General features: G+C 51.0%; 1 protein-coding gene across 3 annotated transcripts in view; it reads left to right on the top strand.

Annotated features, from left to right (window-relative positions):
• Nucleotides 1-1,480: 1,480 nt before the first annotated feature.
• Nucleotides 1,481-21,722, top strand: part of HNF1B (HNF1 homeobox B) — a 51,164-nt gene continuing 30,922 nt past the window's right edge. For 2 of the 3 annotated variants that reach the window (XM_004684469.2, XM_004684468.2), the window contains exons 1-4: nucleotides 1,481-2,025; nucleotides 6,538-6,737; nucleotides 11,371-11,557; nucleotides 12,857-13,092. In XM_004684469.2, the coding sequence (XP_004684526.1) occupies nucleotides 1,682-2,025; nucleotides 6,538-6,737; nucleotides 11,371-11,557; nucleotides 12,857-13,092 (967 nt within the window). In that variant the 5' untranslated portion in view covers nucleotides 1,481-1,681. Of the gene's footprint in view, nucleotides 2,026-6,537; nucleotides 6,738-11,292; nucleotides 11,558-12,856; nucleotides 13,093-21,722 lie in introns of all 3 variants that reach the window. The other variant, XM_004684467.2, reaches the window with a different exon arrangement.

Below are 21,722 nucleotides of genomic sequence, written 5' to 3'. Positions count from 1 at the left end.
ACTGTCTCCCTGCCTTCCCAGGCTGAAAAGTGAGCACACTATTATTCATCCAAGAGATTCCACCAGGGTGGTATTATTCAGAATGTATACTCCCCCACCCCCAACACACACACTCCCCTGCACTGTAGGTCTTGGTATGTCACAGATGAGGAAACTGAAGCTTACAGAGGGGCTGGCAGTATCCTCTGTCCTAAGGGTCTGTGAGTTGTCAATCCTAAAATGCCCCTTGCCCTGCTCTTCTGCAGGTTAGATACAGCCTGTAGTGCACCCATGCCTCCTTCCTTCCTTCCCCAGGACACCCTGGGAAGAGGTTGATACTCCAGCTGTGCTGAAAGGTTCCCCAGGTTTCTTGCTGGCTAAGGTGGGAGTGGAAAAAAATATCTTTCCTTCAGCGACCATGTGGCTGACTTTTCAACTTAGAGTTCCAGATAGCCACTGACAAGGAGCCCTCACTCCCCTGAGTGCAGTCCCTAGACTGGGAACCGCTGAGTCCTGGAGCTGAGAATACTCCAGAATCATTGGTCCCAGCATGATACTTGAACTGTCCATGCAGCTGCAGGCCAAAGCTTGGTTTTCCGAGCTAGGAAGGAATCCCTGCCATTCGGTCTTTGCCCCCAAAGCCCAGCCACTTTGATATTCTGGGTTTAAGCAGGAGAATACTGCCAGGAGCCCAGCTCCCCAAAGGTTTGACCAGGCTGGGTGCTGGTGCCCCCACTGAAGGTGGAACTCAAATTTGGCTACTCCCTCTGACCCTAAATTAATCGGTCGGTGCCTCCTTCGAAAAGGTCTCCGGGTTTCCTTCCTGCTCTCCTACAGGAACAGCAGTTCTGCAAACCCCAACCACCAAACCTGGCTGGTGAGGGCCCATGGTCTGCCCGTGGGTAACCCAGGTAGAAGTTAGTGGAGTCGCAGCCATCCTGAAGACACTCGGCCTAACACACCCCAACCTGCAAACAGGCCGCCTAATACCTCCTCCTCCCCCACCAACCCCCTCACCCAGATCTCTGCGTCCATCCCCAAGCAGTCCTCCGCTCGGCAGGCTCTCTGGATCCACCACCTGCGTGAGCTGGGACGCTTCGGAGAGGATCTAGCTTCGCGTCCTCCTGGTCCAAGATACCTTAACTTCCACCAGCTCTCACCTGAGCCCCCGAGGCGCAGTTTCTTCTTTCCAGACTAAAGCCGGACTGCAGCTGGTGGAAAAGCTCCTGAGCCTTCCATTCTAGGCTACAAGCTACTTGCTTAACAAGTCCAAAGGTCAGCTAAAGTTTACCCGATAAACAGAACCTGTAAAAGGTCTTCAGACCCCCAGCACGGGTAGATGGACCTGGCAAGCCCTGTTCCCGCCGGGTCTCCAGCTCTGGGTCTGCCCCTCTGGCTCTCGCTCTCTCGGTCCCCCCCTCCCCCCCCCCCCCCCCCACTATTTGCATCTTGCGAAAGCCCGGCCCTCCCCACTAATTTGCATATCTTATATGGCCTAATGGTGGCGATCATGGCAAGTTAGAAGTTTTCTGACTCCTCTCGGAGGAGACTCCGGGACCCCGGGGAGTAACAGGTGTCTGGAGGCTGAAGGGTGGGGGGGCTTCTGGACTTGGGGGTTCACGTGTGAGACTCCCTTCCACCCTTCCACCCTCCTCTCGCGCACCCACCCACCCTCATCCCCTTCTTTTTCTGTCCTTGGAAAATGGTGTCCAAGCTTACGTCGCTCCAGCAAGAACTCCTGAGCGCCCTGCTGAACTCCGGGGTCACCAAGGAGGTGCTGGTCCAGGCCTTGGAGGAGTTGCTGCCATCCCCGAGTTTCGGGGTGAAGCTGGAGACACTGCCCCTATCCCCAGGGAACGGGGCCGAGCCGGACACCAAGCCGGTCTTCCATACCCTCACGAACGGCCACGCCAAGGGCCGCTTGTCGGGGGACGAGGGCTCTGAGGACGGCGATGACTATGACACCCCTCCCATCCTCAAGGAGCTACAGGCGCTCAACACTGAGGAGGCGGCGGAGCAGCGAGCGGAGGTGGAGCGGATGCTCAGGTAGGCGCGGGCTGCGGTGGGGAGTAAGCACCCGAGTGCGGTGAGCCGCGGGCCTGGTGCCTGAGTTTCACTGCGTGGGATCCCTCTGGCCAAACCTTGCCCACCAGGGGAGTGCCCCGGGGGCGCGCGGCGCTGTCTCCCGACACCTGGACCCTCCCAATCCCTCCACCCGCCGGGTCCGCAGCCCTGGACTCCATCACCCCCAGCCCAGCCCAGCGCCCCGGGACCTAGGGGCCCTCCCACCCTAGCTGGGGCCCGGCCTGGAAGAACCCGAGCTTCGGAGCCCTTTTCCTAGAGGTTTTCCGGCGCGACTGAATGTGGGAGTGGTGCGGTCAGACAGCCGCGGGTGCCGGGCGGCGGAGGCTGCGGCCCGCACCAGCCCAGGCCACGCTAGTGCTGCTCGCCGGCACCGCCTCTCCCTCCCGGGGAAGCGTAGGCCGACCTCGGACACAGCGTCCTGCCTTTTTTTTTTTTTTTTTGCTGAAGGACAGGCCGCAACAGGGGCAGAGAGCTGGGGGTGGGGGTGGGGGGCGAGTTCCCCGGGGGGCGCTCCCATCTGTGGCTCCCTTGCCAGACCCCAGGGTTTTCCAGAATCGTCGAAGCGGATCAGGTTTAGAAGGGGAAAGTGTGCACGCTGTAGGGTCAGGGACCCGCGCCGCGCAAAAGAAACCATGTAATTAAGCCAGCGAGAGACCCATGCGGCCAAGACCCCCAGCTGGCCGCGGTTGGGGTCGCAGTCGGAGCTAGGAGGGTGTTCCCAAATGTCGGCGACCCCCGGGAGGGCCGCCGGGAATTCGGACGGGCGGGCCGGCGGTCAGTCTCCCGGTCCGCGATCCTTTGCTGGGCCTCCCCGACAGGCCCAGGGCTTTGACAGCTAGTTACTAATTATCCCGGGGCCAGAGCGGGTCCCTCAGGCCGCACGTCGCTCGCGGCCATTCAGCTTCAGGACCGAGCCCCGTGCGTGGCCCCCGGCACTTCAGCGCCGCGGCTTCGAGGCGGGAGCCGGACCCGAGTCGCTCCTGGGCCTCGGGCAGCCTCGGCGCGAGCTCGCGGTGGCAGTTTGGGACGGGATTTGACCTTGCATTTGAATGAGCTGTCTGGGGGACCCGGAGGCTAACCCTCTACCAAGGACAATTAAGGGGACACTTGTAGATTTTTGCCCCCAAATGTATTTTACCACGAATCTTGGGTTTGAGGTTCTTCCCCGCCGTTTCCCGGGGTGGCAGAGGTTTGTCCCTAGCCGGGGTTAGGGCGCGAGACAGGTGAGAGCGGTTGGAAGGGGAGCGGCAAGGGAGCTGGGGCAGCCTGGAAGTTCACGAGGGCCGGGCGCGCCGGCCGAGCTCCCGCCGCCTGCCTCCCGGCCCCGCTGGGCCTAGGCCCTCGCGACCGCGGCGTGGGGGGCCGGGGAGTCGTCAGGCCCCCTCCGCAATTAGCCCCGCGCTCGGCTGGACGCAACCGAGCTGTAACAGAAACTGCAGCACGTGGAGTTAGGGTGTTATTAATTTATTTCTATAAATCATCAACAGAAAGATACACAAAGAGCCGCGATTAGGTTGAAAAGAGAGGCGGGTTATTCATTGGTGAAGTTGTAAACGCGGCTTAGAGGGGAAGGAAATCAAAACGGGCGCGGGGCTGCTTGCAGGTCCCAGAACACACTCGGGGCACTGAGGGGCGCTCCCCGGCCAAGCACCCTCGGCGGCCCGAGCCCAGGTGCGTGAGCCGGGCTGCGGGAGCTCCGAGCCTCCCGCTGAGGCCCGGCCCGCGGGGAGCCCAGTCCTGGTCGGCGCCCAGGCCCTCCGCTCTCTCCCTTCCGCACCCCCGACCCCAGCGGGGCGGGGAGGGAGGCTGGGGGCCCTGACACCCTCACTGGGGTGAGGACCCAAGACATCACGAGGTTGGTCTCGCTTTTCCAAGCTGGTGCTGCTTTCTTTCCTCCCACTTTCGAGAGCGCTCAGACTTTATTAAAGTAATTTTTCAAGAAATTACCAGCGGTTCCCAGGTCACGGCACAGTCGGTTTCTGAGCCCCAGACACACTCCCTCCCCTTTTTGCTCACCCCCGACCCCTAAGGCGGAAAGAAAAAGAACAGGAAAGGTTCTTTTTCGGAGTGCCTGGGCGCTCTTCCTAGCTCCTCGCTGAGAAAAGGCCCGAAGGAAGGTCGGGCGCTGCGCCTCCCGGGTCCGGGCTGGGGCCGGAGCCCGCTTTACTCGTCGGCCTGTACCGGGGCTGGAAAAGCTGGCCGCTCCCCTAGGAGCGGGATTTAAATTGATCGCGCGGCGAACTGTGCTAGGGTTCAGGTCTTTTCTGCTCGCGGAGGAGAAGTCATTGTTTGAAAGGAGCGTGTGGGCCGACGGTGCGGGCGCGCGCGGGCTTTGACACCTGTGCACGCTGCAGCAAGCCGCACCGTGGGTTTACCCGGCTGGGAACCCCTGGAGAGCAGCTGTGTTTTCGCATTAAATCAACGCAACCAGTCCTCGAGCTTTTCCCGGTGAATCCTGTGGATTCTGGGGTCTGAGAGCTGTAAAGGTTTAACTACGCCATCTTACCCCTCTCCTGCGGGCTGGAAGTTGTGCTAGAGTTTATAGGGTTTTCCTGGTCGGTTTGTTTGTTTTAACTTTCCCAATTGTTGTGTTAATTCATTTTTTCCATGGAATCATTCACCCTTATACTATTTCGCGATATTTCTCGGATACACAAGTGGACACAGGTAAAAACAAAACAAAACAAAACAAACCATTTGAACAAGACAAAATTAGCCAAAGAATCTGTTAAACAGCATTAACTTAAAAAACCCAAATATTTTTTCTGAGGTTCGAAACTATCGTTCGTATCTGTTCAAAGTGTTTTCCCACCCTGTGGAAAATATCTGTGGAAGACATCTGTGGAAATATGCTCCAGAAATCCTCTGGTGTTTTACACGAGGATGTCCAAAACAATCTCCTTATTTTTTCCTTTGACTGAAATCTCCATGTTTGAAATAATAACACATTTTCTCATTTTTTGTTCTTCTTACAAATAGCAAAAATCTGTAGAATCATCTTTATAAGTAATTGAGAAATTCGTTAACTTAGATACAGTTCATCTGAAAAGCTTGTATTAATCAAAACAACATCTCTATCAAAACTCGTGTCCTTATAAATTTAATATCAAAGGCTAAAATGTCAGTATGGAAATGCAACCTATCTCCAGTTAGTTGCTGAATGCTTTAATACATTAAACAAAATTAATTTTATTTCGCTTACTATGGGCACCACTTAGAAATAAATTGGTTATTTCACTTGTAACATTGTACCTGTTTTGGTCATTGCTTGACAACTTAATTTTTCCATCTGAAACTAATTTTTCCTTTCATGTTTTTCATGTTTAATCAGAATTCATATGTACACCAACATACAGTACATGAATGCTGTTTTATTAAACTAAATATGTAGTTGTGTTAAACAAATAGCATGTGAAGATGTATTGCTTCTTTAATACTTTGTTCTGCTCTGTGCATTATTTTCTTAATTTCTTGTTTTAAATGATATCTCCCACTTTTAACTCACCTGTTTTATAAGCAACAAAAGATACTGACAAGGTTGAAAACATTTTAAATAAATAAAACTAAAAGGCACGAATACATTTCACTACAAAATTTATGCAGCCCTGTGTTTACAAAAAGAAAGAAAAGTATGGCCATATTTTTATCCCAAACTTGAAATTTATGAGAAACATTTCCTTCCAGATACTCTTATCCTAGCAGAGGAGAAATACAAATACTAGAAAACAAGACATTTGGGATTGTTAATATATTACTCAGAAATTGAAGTTACTGGTCCTATCAGGTATTAATTGGGAGGAGGAGCTATGGAAGATTTTTTTTCTTTAGCTTTACTTGCTTCACCTCAGTGGAGAGATTCTTCAGTCTCAGGGAGGAATAATTTTGTATTTCTTAAAAATTTCTTCTAGAACTCTGGAATGCATTTAATACTTGGCTAAGAAATCCAGCTTGCTTCTCAGGAAGTGGGCACTTATATTTTACTCCTGTTTCATAAGATGAAAGATGCCCATTGAGAAAGAAAACAATGAGGAAGGGATTTAGGAAATTTAGAATCCAAAGCTCCCCCCCATCACATTGGGACCAGCCAGTTCAGAGCTCTCCTCTTCCCAGTGGTCCTTTGGTCTTTTAAGTCTTTCACATTCCAGGGAAATGAAGCAAAATAAAACAAGCACTTTCGTTTCTGCCTAGTAAGAGTGTTGGTAGTGTCTTCTTCCTCCTGAACATGGAGAGGCATCTTTATCTTTACCCTCCTGATAGCAGCAGCAGGGGTGAAGTGTGCTGCCTAGGAGTTTTCACCTGAGACTCTTATTTAGCTTCTACTTTGGCCCTGCGTCTCTGTCAAAAATACAACACAGGCAGAGAAGTAGGTGAAAATCAAGTTTTGCAGAGTTTAGGTAAGGCCCCAGAAAGGATAGCCCCTTTCTCTGCCCCACGTCTCCCCCCAGCACCTTAACCATCTGCTTCCCCTTCCAGCGAGGACCCTTGGAGGGCTGCCAAAATGATCAAGGGCTACATGCAGCAACACAACATCCCCCAGCGGGAGGTGGTCGACGTCACCGGTCTGAACCAGTCCCACCTCTCCCAGCACCTCAACAAGGGCACCCCTATGAAGACCCAGAAGCGCGCTGCCCTGTACACCTGGTACGTCCGAAAGCAGCGAGAGATCCTCCGACGTAAGTGTTTGATGCCACCTCTGCCTCCACCTGGAGTCAGTGATGTTGCCCTGCCTGTGAGCCCTGTGAGATGCCTCAGTTTCCTTTTCATCAACAAGGCCCACGCACCACTCAGCAAATTTAAGGAAGCTGGCAGATGGATTTGGTCTTCCCAGTTGCTGTATAGTGAATTGGCTGGTACCATTTTCTTCTCTCACAGACCCTCTGCCCAGCCAGTCGCTTTGGCAAGCCCTCTGTGTACAGTGTACCTTGAATTCCTTGGTCCCCATTTCCGGCATCCTTCCCTTGAAATCCAAATAGGTAATAACAGTGGGATATCTTCCCTAAGTAGGCCAACTCACCCCACCTTGCTGCAGGACCACAGATCAGAGTTTCCAAGGGAGATATTCTGTAGATCAATAATATTGATCACTAATGCTGTTCTTTTCCTCCTTTTTGGAAAGAGTATTTTTTTAAAGAGGTGTTTGTGTATAGAGATTTATATTTAGAAATGAACTCTCTTATTTGGGAGAGAGTGGGAGGTAGAATTGAGTTCTGAAGCAATGGAAGGTGCTGACTTACATTCACCAAAATTGATAGAATTTGTGGCCATCAGCTGGTGACCCTGCCTGATAAAGGAGCTGCTTCTGGCTAAGGCAAGACACAGTACAGGTGTCTGTCCTGGGAACTCTGAACAGACCTCGTCATTCCCACTCCTGTGCCCAAATCGCCCTCTGTCCCAAGATATCTCCCTTCAATAATACTGAGTAATTTTTGTTCTGAAGCCTTGGGAAGTTTGAACGCATTTGATTGACCAGAGTATGAATGACATACTGTTTTTATTTTAGGAAAGTATACTTTTATGTTGTACTTTATTTCAAACTGGCCTTTTTCCTGGGAAAAATTTCCCTTTGTTTTCACCCTCTCCATACACTAGCCTCTGGGCAGTGGGCTTCTCTGTCCTTACCCAGATGGTAGGTTGGGTTTTTTCCCTTTCATTGGGAGGCCACTTTTCAAAATCACTTGTTTTCTGCCACACGCTGACTGTTCCAAAGTGATTGTTTCAGAATTTATTGTCTCAGTGTCCATGGGCTGGAGAGGTCTTCATGATGGAAGGAAAGGTCTTAGGCATTTATCTCACAGGGTGGATGGTTGCTGCTTGTTGAATGCATTAACTGGCTAGATCAGATGAAGCAAAGTGAGAACTCTTTGCTGTTTAAGGGAAGAGGTCCCTTTTCAACTCTTGAGTGGATCTACCATCCCTGCTGACTAGGTCCTTAAGAATTTGTGTTTCTGATATGAAGCAACTCCCTGTAATTCCTGTAAAGTCCAAGAAAATTATCAGGGTCAGTCTCCAAAGGCCAAAGGGTACTTGGCACTTGCCCTTACTCCAAAGCAAATTTCATGTGACATTTTCAGTTTGAGCTACCACTTTCATTCAGTGGGAGTCCCCTGAGAATGAAGAAGGAGATAGGAAAGGCCAACCGGAAGCTTCTAAAAAGGCAGAAGTCCCAGAAAGTATCTCAGGATGCCTGAGAACAAAAATTTATGACAGTCTCTACCAGGACTTTTAAAAACCATTATTTTTGTGGTAATTATTATTTTAAAGTGACATGAGAAAGTTGAGCATAAAATTCAAGAAACATTCCTTCATTCTGTAAATATATGTGCCAATCACTGTGTTGGACTGTGGGATATGCAGGCCATTTTCTGCAGGGACTTTCAATCCATTGAGCAAGATGACATGTTTGAGTAACTAATGACAAATGCTTTCTGGAGGCTATTGTAAAGTTATACAGAGGGACAGCAGAGGAATTGATAAATTGGGAGGAGACATCAGGGAGAACTTCCTAGAGGAGGTGACATTTGAACCGATTGTGGAAGGATGAATAGAAGAGACAAACATGGGGTCAAAATTAGGAAGGGAGTTGAATAAAGGAGGGACACAAGTGAATGGGGTGGGTGAGAGAGAAATGGGGCAAAATAAAAAGGAAGACACACGATAATAACTTTTTCTTGAAACATAATAAGTGGTTATAGTCATAGGCCCATCTATACACATAAACGCTCCTTGTACACGTTTATTCCCAAGACACTAATGGGGCTTCTCCAAGTTAGTTTTTATTGGTGACAAACATCTTCTAAACCACCTCGTCCCCTTCATCTAAAAGAAAGTACAGGGGAGCTGGTAATGGCTAGAGGACATGGGGAGTCTAATTCTTCAAAATATGAGAGAGGCTCAGGCCGAGACATAAGGTGGTTCGAATCTGTCTATTTCTGAGTGCTTGAGGTGAGTCAGACTGGGTTCTTCATGCACACTGAACAGATAGCTGCCCCCTCAGAGCAAAGCTGGCAGACAGAGGCAGCCCCCACCACAGTGTCAGGCTTTAGGCATCAGTTTTGTTATCTCAACCTAAGTCAGATGTGTGGCTATATTGTTTGGGTTTCAGCTTAAGTAAAAGGAGCTACATAGGGTGCTGGTGAAGAAGCTTAGCATCTCTAGTATGGGTTCACATCCCGACTCCTCCCAAGGCCATATGATTCTGAGCAAGTCACCAAGCAAGTCTGAACCTCGGTTTCTTCATTTGTAATGGAAAGACAACCATACTTCTCTCATGGAGAGGTTGTGAGAATTAATGAAGGGATATAGGCAGAGGCCTTTCAAAGATACCTCACCATAGAAATAGCTCAGTAAATGTTCATTGCTACCACATCTGTTCATGTCAAATATAGAACTTCAAATTGATCCTGGTTGGGGTTACCCACCTTGGCTTTGGCTAGTACTTACAGTGATCCCATGGGGCAAAGAGGAGACAATGAGACAGACCCTCCTCCCTTTCCTCACCTCTGAGCAGGGAACTTTTTCCTCCCCTCCTCCCAAAATAACTGCATTTAGATTGTGATTCTGAAGAACAAATAATATGGAAAGTATGAAAGTATCTTGCAAAGTATAATCAGACAAAGAGACAGGGAAATGACCTGTTTTAGTTGGGGCCCTACACACCCCACTGAGTTGGTGGCTTCCTGCCAATAAATATGTCAGACATGCCCACAGCTATATAGAGGAAAATTATGGGCAACCACTGAACACATAGCCCTAAGAATCACCCAAAGTTGGTAGGTCCCAAACCAAAGCCCCACTGATAATTTTAGCCCATCCACCAGGGAGACCAAATCAGCCTCTAGCTTGGCCAACCAGCAACTGGCTCAACAAAATTTAGCACCACCGTGTAGGTCCAGGCTGGGTAGGAACCACTGCCTCTCCTGATGGGCAGGAAATGGATCCTGAGGTCAGCAGTGCGTGCCCCCTTGTGGGTGGTAGACAAAGGAGAGGTCCACAGTAAGGGGTATGGTAGCGGATTCAGGCAATTAGTAGTGGCCTGACTTTGAACCTTGAGGATTTTTGGATCCAGTTGTTTCTGAGACCCACAGAAGTGAGTCCAGGAACCAAAAATAAAAACATCAAGGTTATGTGTCCTTGCCCCACAGAATGCTTGGCCTCTATGCTTAGTCATCTGTAAAATGGAATTAATTGCCCCCAATGAACCCTGCTTCCTGCAAATGTGAGGAAAAGAACAACACAGTTCTCTTCTTCCATAAGTAAATATCAAATCCTATTTAAATCACGTAGGCTAAAGACCATCACTGTGCCCAGCTGCCATCTTTATTTCAAACATTCACCAAAACGCATTGAGGATAAACGTATTGCCTGGATCCAAGAATCTGGACAGACAGGGAGCATCATCCAGTGTTTGTTTATTTTTCTTCAACTCATTAAATGTTATTGCTAGGAAGTGTTTTTTAGTCTTTTGCATTGGCTATCTTTCAAATGTGTGGACAGATCTGTAAGGCCTTCTGTCTTGAGCTGTTTCCCTCAGAAATGGAATACATCTCTCTCTCTCTCTCTCTCTCTCTCTCACACACACACACACACACACACACACACACATGCACACACATGCACACACATACACACACACACACAGAGGAATGAATGCCTTGAAATTATCGTCCATCTAAATAGTTTTTTCCCTTTTTAATCTAGAGCTCCAGTTATTTCTCTTGCAAAGCAGTGGTCAAAGTTTTTGGTTTGGGCTTTCCTAAAAGCACGGCATACATACATAGAGCTCTCGTATATAAGTGGAGAGAGGAGAGGAAGAAGGCCTGTGGTCACTCCTGAATGTTTGGTCTCAGTGCAGATTTTTCCCCAGTGGTTGAGTTCATTCACTTCACAGCAAAACAGGCATTCAGGATTCAGAGGGTTGCTTCATGTCTGAGGGCCTGTGAGCCAGTGGAATAAAATAATAGCAAATTGCCTTTAAAACAATGGTTGGCCACGTTTGAGCTCCTTCAAAGAAAAGAAGGGTGGCTTTGTTAGCATGAACTGAGGTGGGCAGTGAGGGCCTGTCCTGAGGCCTTCCCTCTCTACCCCCACATGCAAAAAATGGCAGATTGTGAAGCTTACGGGAGAAGAATAAAGGTTTTTGTCCGTCCGTCCGTCCCCGTCCGTCCGTTTGTCTGTGTCTGCCAGGTGAAGGCTACAGACCCTATCAAATCTACTCCTTTCTCTTTTCAGAATTCAACCAGACAGTCCAGAGTTCTGGAAATATGACAGACAAAAGCAGTCAGGATCAGCTGCTGTTTCTCTTTCCAGAGTTCAGTCAACAGAGCCAGGGGCCTGGGCAGTCCGATGATGCCTGCTCTGAGCCTACCAACAAGAAGATGCGTCGCAACCGGTTCAAATGGGGGCCCGCGTCCCAGCAAATCTTGTACCAGGCCTACGACCGGCAAAAGAACCCCAGCAAGGAAGAGAGGGAGGCCTTAGTGGAGGAGTGCAACAGGTAACACCACCTCGAGCGGCAGGCACGCACATGGACCCAGGAGCCAGCCTCTGGGGCCAAATCAGAGCTTCCCACAGTGCGTCTCACAGAAGCTTGATTTCAAGTCATTAGAAATAAGTTTAAGGAACATCATATGCACTGTCTTCATAGAGACTTATGACATAATTTAAGATGCTAAAGGCTCTGAGAGCTCTACAGTAGACAAAATCTTGTAGCTCTGTTGAACTGGTCGTTAACTATGGAATCTTTTTCTAGGGAACACTTATTAATAACTCTGCACTGTTGTTACCCCAGGGAAGATACCCTGGAGAACACCAGGCTAAAATACGATGTGAATGAAGTGAGAATCGTGTTTCATCCCTCAGGCTCAGGCTGGCTCTGGCCTGGACCAAGCATTGCCTCACTCCCTGTTCCCAAAGCAAACTTGGTGGCAGAGCAAACGGTGGTGGGATCTGCTTGGTCTCTCGGCCTACACTAACCAGAGTTCTTTTTTGCATCTTAACAACTACATGTCATTTTACAGAAAGCTGTTAGTATCCTTAGGGATTTCTTCTTGCTTCATTCTCATCCCATCCTTCCTGACTCCAATACCAGCTTTCTAAAACAGCTGCTCTTTGCTCTGGTCCACACCTATGGGCCTTCTCTCTGTTGCTGGCTGGGCTGGCTTCGGCAGTGGGGGGTTGGGAGGCAAAGTGATCGACCTGTACAAGTCACAGCATCTTCAGGCCATATTCGGTCCAGTGATGCTGAACTCAGTACTAAGACTCTCTCGCACCTGGGGTTGGGGCGTGATAGGCAATGATAACACTAGAGACCAGTCATCTCAGCATGGAGAGGACAACTGTGGTACAACTAAGGAAGTGCCAGGCTTCCCTGACACTCATTTGGGGTATCCCAAACCCTAAAAGAAGAGAAGTCCTTTCAGCATGACTAGAAGGGATTCAGACAGAGCCACAAAGGATTTTGTCTTTTTAGGGTGGAAGAATAACAACATAGGGATGTTTCAGAAAGCCCAGTCAGAACTTTCTCCCCCGAGTATCCACCCTCCATCTCCACTTGCTTCCTTCCGACCACCAGCCACCTCAGAGACCTAAGTCCCCACTTGCGGGAAGCAGCTTGCTCTGTGCCTATGTTCAGGCCCTACACCAGACATCTCTTCAGTCACCACTGGCTGGCTTTTCTCAAGACAGGCTCTTTCCCAGGCTTCCACTGTCCTTGGCCTCTTCTAGCCAAGTCCACTGTGATAGGACCAAACTCCCCCCATGCCTTCACTCACTATCTCCCCTTCGTCGTCCATAGGGCAGAATGTCTACAGAGAGGCGTCTCCCCCTCAAAAGCCCACGGCCTGGGCTCCAATCTGGTCACTGAGGTTCGTGTCTACAACTGGTTCGCAAACCGCAGGAAGGAGGAGGCGTTCAGGCAGAAGCTGGCCATGGATGCCTACAGCTCCACACAGACGCACAACCTGAACCCCCTGCTCTCCCACAGCTCCCCCCACCACCAGCCCAGCACCTCTCCTCCAAACAAGCTCTCAGGTAAGCCGGGCCTGGGCTGCACTGCCTCAGCTGCGTGGCCATTCTGCTTCTCCCCTGGTGCAAGGTTTTTTCAGAAGAAGAAAGGCTTTGGAGTGATCCGAGAGCTGGTACTTTTGGTTACCAGAATAAGCTTGTGAAAATAGCGTGTGCCTCTGGTCACTTCTCTTCTAATGTCTTGGTTGGCCTCCAGAATCTGCCCCATTCTTCTCTGGTCCTCTCTTCTCCCCGGGTGGCTGCTGACTCAGCTGGTCAGTGCCGCCATCAGGATAGCCAGAGAAGGCTGCCTCATTGCTACGCCAGACCGAGGGTGTGCGTCCTCTGTCCCTGTCCGTGCCCCACGCCAGGGCTCCGTCCAGCGCGGCAGGAGGAGCTCAGGGGTCTTGGGGAAGAGCCACTCTGCTTGTTGGCCTGGGCCAGTTGAGTACCTGCTATGTGCTGTGGTGCGCTAGGCCTGACCCAGACTAGGAGGCTCCCCCAGAAGGGTGTGGGTTTGTCAGAATGGAATCCTACATCGTCATGTGTGAAAGTGGCCTCTGTGCCGAGCACGTGTCAGAGAGAGGCAGCGAGCGCTTCTCTAGGGGCTCAGTTCTCCGGGAAAGCTGGCTTCCCGAAGGGGGGGCTTCTTGAGGTGGCTTTGGTGTCTGTCCAGACGAAGTGTGGCCTGGTCTCCTGCCTGCTGTAGGAAGAGGAGAGCAGAGCACTCTTTCCAGCTGGGCGCGAGTGGTGATTCCGAAGCTCTCTTCCCTCCACTGCTGGCTGCCTTTTCATAGGAGAGGCCTGAGATCTGCAGACTAAAGTGTGGGCGGGGATGGTCTCCGAGCCACCAGCTGGGTGGGATGCAAGCTTTGCGTGACGCCTCCCCCACCACACACGCGCACACACACAGCCTGTGTCCTCATAGTCTGAGCTCCTTGAGGTGTCTGAAGCCTGACATTGTCCAACAGGAAGCCTGGGCCAGGACTGGAGTTTCTCCGGGTCCTGTTCCTATAAAAAGGAAGGGCTCAGCCATGTGGGGAGAGTGTTTGGGTGATTCTGGAGGGGCAGAGAAGCCCCCAGAAGAATATTGTCCTGTTTGCAGACTAACTTGGCGAGTGAAATGCAGAGGGTTCGAGGGCAGTGGCGAGCGGCAAGTGGCCAGCTCTGCACAGGACTGGAGCACATGCCTCCGCCCGCAGTGACCCATGGAGCTGGAGCTGGAGCTGGAGCTGCAGGGGGGCGTGGCTGGGGCAAGAGGCATTATGGAGAAGACAATGGCTATTGTGCGGAGACCTGTGATCTCCACACCAAAGTCAGGGGGCCTGCAAGCCAAACAAAGGCCCAGCAGCTTTCTGACAAGCTGGGGTTGTAGTGAGGTCACCACAGGGTCGTTAGCTGAGGCTTTCTGACTGCAGGCACAGAACTGGGACTGGAGGGACGGGAGCAGGTACCCGTGACCTGGCAGGGTGGATGGGAACCACCGTCAGGATGCCCTTCCGATCAGTCTGAGAAGCCATGTTCCTCTGGAAGTGGACACTCCTGGGTGCCCTGAAAGTCTGGACCGTCTTCAAAATCTTGTAGTGTTAGACCTGGGAGGGGCTTCGAAGTAGGAAAGAGATGAGAAGGGGTAGTGCTTTCCAGTTCCTCAGTGCTGTAGGAACAGAAGAGGGGCTAGAAACCAGCCTGCCGGTCCCCACTGTGCACTTTCTTTCCTGTTGCACCATGTGCGTGAGGTGGTACCTTGCCAGGCATTGGCGAGGAGTCAGAGGTTCCCCCCAAACCCCCCCACCCCACCCCCGCCCAGCCTGCCCTTAGCAGAACCTCTCAGGCCAAGCTGGGGAGCTGAGGCCATTCCCTGCTGCTCTCCACACAGGCATCTTACCCTCCATCCCTCGTCCTGGAGAGGAGCTTACCCTGTCTTCACATCACACTTCTCTGGAGACCCCAGAACCAGCTGGGGATCAAGTTTACTGGGAGAAAGGGGGAGCTTTGTGTTATCTTTCTAGAGGGGCTGCTGTTTATAGAGCAATAATATGCAACTCTGCATATTCAGTGGCTGCCTGTCCCCTCTCCCTTAATTTTCACTCAGAGTTCATCAAAATTGATCTTGCCCATGCCTAGGGACTGGCTTCTCTGGACTGACCTTTGCCCTGTGGTTCTAACCAACCAGGCTAATTTCCCACAACTAGCCATGTGGTCAATCACTACATGCTCCGAACCTGAGTTTCCTGTCTGTGAAGTGGAGAAATAGTACCTACCGCGCAGGGCACATGCGAGGGTTTACTAGGAAAATGTGTAAACACTGTCTTTCCCAATAAGCGTAATTATCATCATTACTCTTGCAGAGGGCTCCACAAGTGGCCGTGAAAAAAATAAAGGGCAGCAGAAACCTGTTTCCTTTTACATTTCGCACGCTGGGGCCTGATTCTTAAGAAGCAGTGAGATGTGTCTCAGCCCTGGGCTGGAAGCTGGGCAGCCATGGGCTGGTAGCTGCAGGATGCTGGGAGCAGACACCTGAGTCATGGCAGGGCTAGACAGATACAGCAGCTGGAACCGAGGTGGTGGGAAGGCTTTGGTCTGCAGGGCTCACGGTGCATTTCCCTGCGGTCCTCGCAACCAGCCTGGTCTCTAATCAAGCCCAAAAGGTAACTGCATGCAGAATAGAAAAAGAGCTCTGTGATGGGAGAAGAAAGCAGCCTGCAGAGTCAGCAGAAGGAACCTCTGAGGCTGAGCTGGGGAGACAGGGCCCAGTGCCCACCCCCATCCACTATTCTCCTGGCCTCTCCAAACATCAGCCCCCAAGCCAGGCTGGACGGGGCTGGCTGTGCTTTCGATGCAGATGCACATCTTTCTCTCTCAAACCAGCTTCCGGGAGAGGAGCGCATCCCTTCTCGAATCACCCCTTCCCTCCCGGCCGGACTCAGGGAGTTGCGGCCCGCTTGCCCAAGATGACCACAGTGTGACCCTGGTGCTGGAATGTCCGGCACAATAGGAGTGGCAGGAGGAGCACTCTGCCTCTGTCAGCGGCTGATTGGTTACAAGGTGCCCTACAAACACACTGTCAGCAGAATCAGCTGTTTCCAGCGTGGCCCCTCGGCTTTACAATCACACACCAGCATGCAGCCCCGGGTTGTCATGGCTTTGTCTCCCTTATGCATGCTTAATTGACAATTAAGCTGGGGCTTTGAACCAGCCTGGCTGCCGCTGACAGGCCTTCATCTTTCCAGTGAGTGTCACAGGGGCACCCTTTGTTTGCTCTTCTGCGGGCTTGAAGTTACTGTAGCAGGCTGCAGGCAGCCATTTATCTTCAGCCTGGAAGGCCTTTATCTGCACCCCCACACCCCATTCCAGCTCTCGCCAGCAGGAGCTGTCCCTAGTTATAGGCCCTGTGACAGCCCTTCTTGAGGCCATTGAGCAGGCCCGAAGCAATGGTCTCTGCCTCCATTCTGAAGCAGCATCAAGAGAAAGGCCCCCAAAAGGTCAGAGAGCGGGGCTATGGTAAGGAAGCAGACAGGTTAGCGACAGCCCTCCTATCGATCAGCTCAAGGAGGAGGAGGAAGTTGGCAAGGGATGGAAGCCAGGCTAGCCTTGGCCCAGGCCCTGGAACATGTGGCGTGAGGTGGCCTTGCTCACTGTACCCTTTGCTCCAGTCTGCAGCAGACTCAACCTGGTGCTTTGTGATGACAGCCAGGGAGGGGCAGGTGATCGTCAGCACCTTCACTCACGCCACGCTCTTGTCCTCACACTTGCATGGCAGGCTGAGAAGGAAGTAGGGATTCCGCTCCTGGGAGAAAGTGATGCACAGAGGAGAGAGGCCCTCCCACAGCAACCTCTCGATGTCCTGGACCACAGCCTCTTGACCTCAGAAGCAGCCTGTGCTTCTGTGGCGGCCGGCTCCTCGCTCCCTTTGAAGCCCGCCGCCTCTCCCAGCCCACTGGGCTTGATTACCTTGAGGTCCCATCAGAGTTTGAAAACAGGGAACCCTGCCTCCCGCCTCTCCGTCACCCCCTCCCTACCTCACAGTGCGTCCTCTGCAGCAATCCAACCCTGGATCTCACATGGACAAACTAGACTGTGGGCCGGGGTGTCTGTGTGGACCTTGTTTGCCCGCTGCCCACGTCTGTAGGACCCACGGAAAGGGCAGGGTGGTGAATAACCCCAAGAGCTGGTGTCCCTGGAGCACTTCCTAGGGAATGGGTCCTGGGCTGAACACCTACAGGCAGCATCTTCTTTCACACAACAGCCTTGTGGGGGAGACGCCAGCTGTGCTCTTACACCCATTTTACAGTCAAGAAAAGTGAGATGTTTTGATTGTAAGTGATTTGCCCAAGTACATGTAGTTTGTGAGCAGCAGAGAGCTTCTGAGGTGTCATACTCAGTCTCTGTCTCACAGCTTTATACAGATGCTACCACTTCAGGCATTCACACACACTCACACATTTCAGGCATTCACACACACACACACACACACTCACACACTTCAGGCATTTACACACACACACACACACACTTCAGGCATTTGCACACATACCCTCCCCATATCCTCTTCGTTTCCTGTTACGTTCCCTTCTGAGAGACAGAGCAGCTTTGGGAGTCCCTGCCAAGGCAATGGAGCAAGGGTGGGGGGCCCACTGGTTTACTCTCCCCCACAACTGTTGCCCCTGACCAAGGTGGATTCGCTGCCTGCCCAGGGAACAAATCAAAGCCCCTCTTTCACGACCCCATCCCATCTGGGTGGGGATTTGAACTGCCCTTGCGTCTGCACTGTCTGGGCACTAAATGCCTTAACAGCTTAATGGGCCTTCTGAGACAGTGCAAGCACCTCAGTTCTCTCTGGGGCTCCGCCCCCCCCACCCTGCAGCAGACAAGGGGAGAGGGTTTATGAGGGCAGTTGTAAAAATATTCATCGTGGAGGCAAAGGTCCCCATAGTAAGTGAGTGCCATTGTCTCCAAGTAGCAGATCATTTCAGTTCAGGACAGGAGCAATCGTGCCTTGAACGGGCGCTCTCAGGAAACACTGCCGCACTGGCGTGGGGTTCAGCAGAGGTGGGCTCGTGGCTCCTTTATCTGACTGTCATTCTATCTATTGAATTTGAAGGTCATTTTATCTTGTGGGCACCACCCCATCGGCTGCCACCAGATTGGGGAAGACAATCAGGATATTAATGAGATTAAGAGGCCCATCTTCAAAGCATTCTGCTGGTAGCCACCCCCTGATAGTGGGCCAGCGTAGTCTGCATACAAAGCACCTGGCTGCTGGGCTGGCTGGGCGCTGAGCCCTGTGCAAAGGGGCCGGGAGATACGGAAGGCCTATCACTGCAGGCAGCTCTGCGGCTGGGCCTAGCCCCCCTGAAGGACCCTTAGAGGATTCAAGGACTTTGTTGCCTCCAGTTGGTTCTGAGCAGGAAGGAAGTTGCCTACAACCTTATAACCTGACCAGCAAGTTAGGAAGAAGTGTCCTTGGCAAGCTAGTTACTGAACACAGTTTGATGGGAACTCACTGGAGCTTGGAGAAAATTAAGTACCAAAGGTGCAGAGAGAGGCAAGATCTGTGTAAGGGTCTTTGAAGACACATAGATCGATATCTACAGATGTTGACACACACACAGATAAATATATGCATACACGTATGAAATGCAACCCAAAAATAAATCGAGTGAAGTGGTTACCCCTAACTGTTCATTAGAACTTTAGCATAGGGATCGGCACCCTTTTTCTGTAATGAATCATGGCCATATTTTAGCCTTTCCAAACTGTAGGTCTGGGTGACAACTGTTCAACTTTGTGGAGCAAAAGCAGTCATGAGCCATCGGTAAATAAATGAACGTGGCTGTCTTCCATTAAAACTTCACTTATGGAGACTAAAGTTTGAACTGTATTTAACTTTCACATATCACAAAATATTCCTGTTTTGATTTTTTTTAAGATGGCTAAAATGTAACAACCATTCTGAGCTTATAGGTGGTCTGTGTGCCCCTCGCTCTGGTCATTTGAGACCCCTGCTCTTAACTCCTGGCTCACTTTAGATTCAGCTGAGGAACTGTAAAAGTCCAGGCAGCACCACACATCTCAGAATTGCAAAGGGTGGGAGGGAAGAGGGAGGAATCTAGGCTATAATATTTTTTTAACTGCTCCTAAAGGGCAGCAAAGTAGGAGAACTGGCTCTCAGATAGGTTCCCATATGGTAATGTGCTTGCTAATCACCTGGGGATATATTAAAATGCAGATTCTGACAAGGACTGAGTTTGCATTTTTAGCAAGTTTCCAGGTGCTAGTGAGAATGAGGGTCCAGAAAGAGTCACTCAATGAGCAACTAGTGTTTCTTTGTCTCCCAACCTGCCTTTGCTCCACCATCACCATCTCGTCTTTCAACATAGCTGAAGATGCCCTAGAGAATTGCTCTTATAAACCCTGTGGTGCAGCAGCAAAGCTGTGGATCATGGAGGTCACCTGAATGTCGGCCCCACTTCGCCACTTACTAGCCGTGTGCCCCTGGGCTAGACCCTGGTATTTCTTAGCCTGATTCTCAAGGCATGAAATGGGGGCACCCCACTCCTGCAGGCGCTGAAAGGCTCGCATCAGAGAAAGCGCTGTGTGTGTAGCAGGTTGTCCTAAGTGGGGGCCATCCCCACTAAGTGGGGTTGCCATCCCTCCATCATTTTTTAGCTTTTCTCTTTTCCTGTATCCTTGGAAGTTTCTTCAATCCTAAATTTTCTAAATAATTTGAGTGTTTCCAACTAGATGCTTCTAGGAGTGTTTGTAGTATTCTCAGGCTGGTTTCTCCCAGTACACCGGGTACAAGGCCATTGCTTTCTTCCAAGACACTACTGTGTGACAGCCATAGGCCTTCCAGCACGATATCCAGGGCCTTAAGGCTTTTAGCACAAATACACTAAATTGAGAGAAAGCTAGGAAGCACGATTGAGGTGGGGGTATGGGAACGCCTGGCCATGTGAGGGCAGGAGGTCAGGTTCATAAGATGACCCTGAATTTCCTATACCTAACAGGACACTTTTCGCCTTTAATTGAAGGAAGCCTGAGTACCCTGTTTGTGGGGTACTAGCCACATAGCCTGACTACTTGCGGGGTGGTATGGAGCTTTCCTGGGGAGGCCATATCTGAGCCGCTTAAGAAGCCCCCAGAAAGACACATCTGTGTGTGTCCAGCCACTGAGGCATTCTAATGTTTTCAGTAAATTAAAAGAGCCCCAGTTTCTTGGAACCTGTTCTCTGCTCATTCTTCCCAAATTGGGGGATTCCTGCAGATGACCTTTAGCATTGATTGAGTTTCCCAAGGGAAGTCTACACCGCTGTCCAGCCCCAACCCCCCAGGCAAGCTGGAGACAGGTAGGTCCCTGGTCAGGACCACACTCAGAGGGGTGTGTCTGGGGAAGGGAGATGTACTACCCAAAACAGGCTTGAACTTGAGCTGTGTTTATCTCACTGGCTGTGTGGCCTCAAACAAGTTTCTTAGCCTCTTTGAGCCTCAGTTTCTTCATCTTTAAAATAGGGGTCATAAAACTGATTCTCTCAGGTGGCTGTGATGCTTAAGTCTGATAAAACACACCCAGTGCCAAGCACAGTGCCTACAGGGAAGGTGTTATTAGGTGACTCAGGGAACTCTGGGCATTGAGAGAGAGGAGTGGATCTCCCTGGGTTCTTGACCAGGGTGCGGTTTTGCATTTTCACCCAGGAAGAGTTTCCCTTTCATGAACCCTGCCCATCATCTGAGATTTCAGAAATACTGAAACCCAAGTAACTGGCAGGATCCTTAGTTCTCAAAACTCTTCCCTGGGCTTTTAAAAGGTGACTGAAGAGTTTCTTAAAAAGATCAATCCCCACTTGGGGGATGGGGGAGGACGGGGTGGGAGAAGAAGCCAGGAATGGAGGTTTCAATAATTCCCTGAAAGACTTGGCTATACGGTCAGGGCTGGGCACCACCAGGCTAGATGGAGGAGGTTCTGGAGAGGCCGTGATGGTCCTGTCGGCCCTTGCTGAGTGAGCAGAGGGAGACCACTGGAGTGAAGAGTCCAGGACCAGGATTAGGAAACCTGACCCGCTGTTGAGCCAGGGTAACCTTGGGTGCATCAAAACTTCTCAGGGAATCTGGTAAATGGACCTTCCAGGTCAGACAGGTATGGAGACTATATGTGGTGAAGTTGTAGGGCCAGGGACTGTGCTGCATGCAGTGTGTGATACTTCTTTGCTGGGCTCATCCTGCCTCATTTCCTTCTGTGTTCTCTCACTCCCTCTCTCCTTCACTTCGTCTCAGGGGCTGTGTGCTGTTAGAAGCCCTCCACCTTTATTAGGGACTGTTAGGGCTTTACAACATCAGCAGATTGGGTGGGACCAGTCACAATAAACAGATTTATAATGGGTATAAAGAAGATACCTATAACTGCTGGAGGTTAACTTGTGAGGGCCTTTGAATGGCAGCTGCCTGCCCAAGCCTCCTGCCCTGCCCACGTAGGGTGCTTCTTGCTGATGGGCACCTGTTGGACGGGGCTGGCAGAGAAGCCCAGTGAGCTCTTGCTCTGCCAGGATGGACCGCCTCTGCACAGCGTCTCCCATTTCTGTAACATTGACTTCCACAGTGGGCACAAAATATGTGCTCTCTTCCCTTTTATGGAAGGAAACTGAAATGAGCCTTTCTTC

The sequence above is a fragment of the Condylura cristata genome, unplaced genomic scaffold, assembly GCF_000260355.1.
Source record: "Condylura cristata isolate star-nosed mole 26May11 unplaced genomic scaffold, ConCri1.0 scaffold00017, whole genome shotgun sequence".
In the NCBI taxonomy this organism is placed as follows: domain Eukaryota; kingdom Metazoa; phylum Chordata; class Mammalia; order Eulipotyphla; family Talpidae; genus Condylura; species Condylura cristata.
This window is presented reverse-complemented; position numbering and strand designations above follow the sequence as displayed.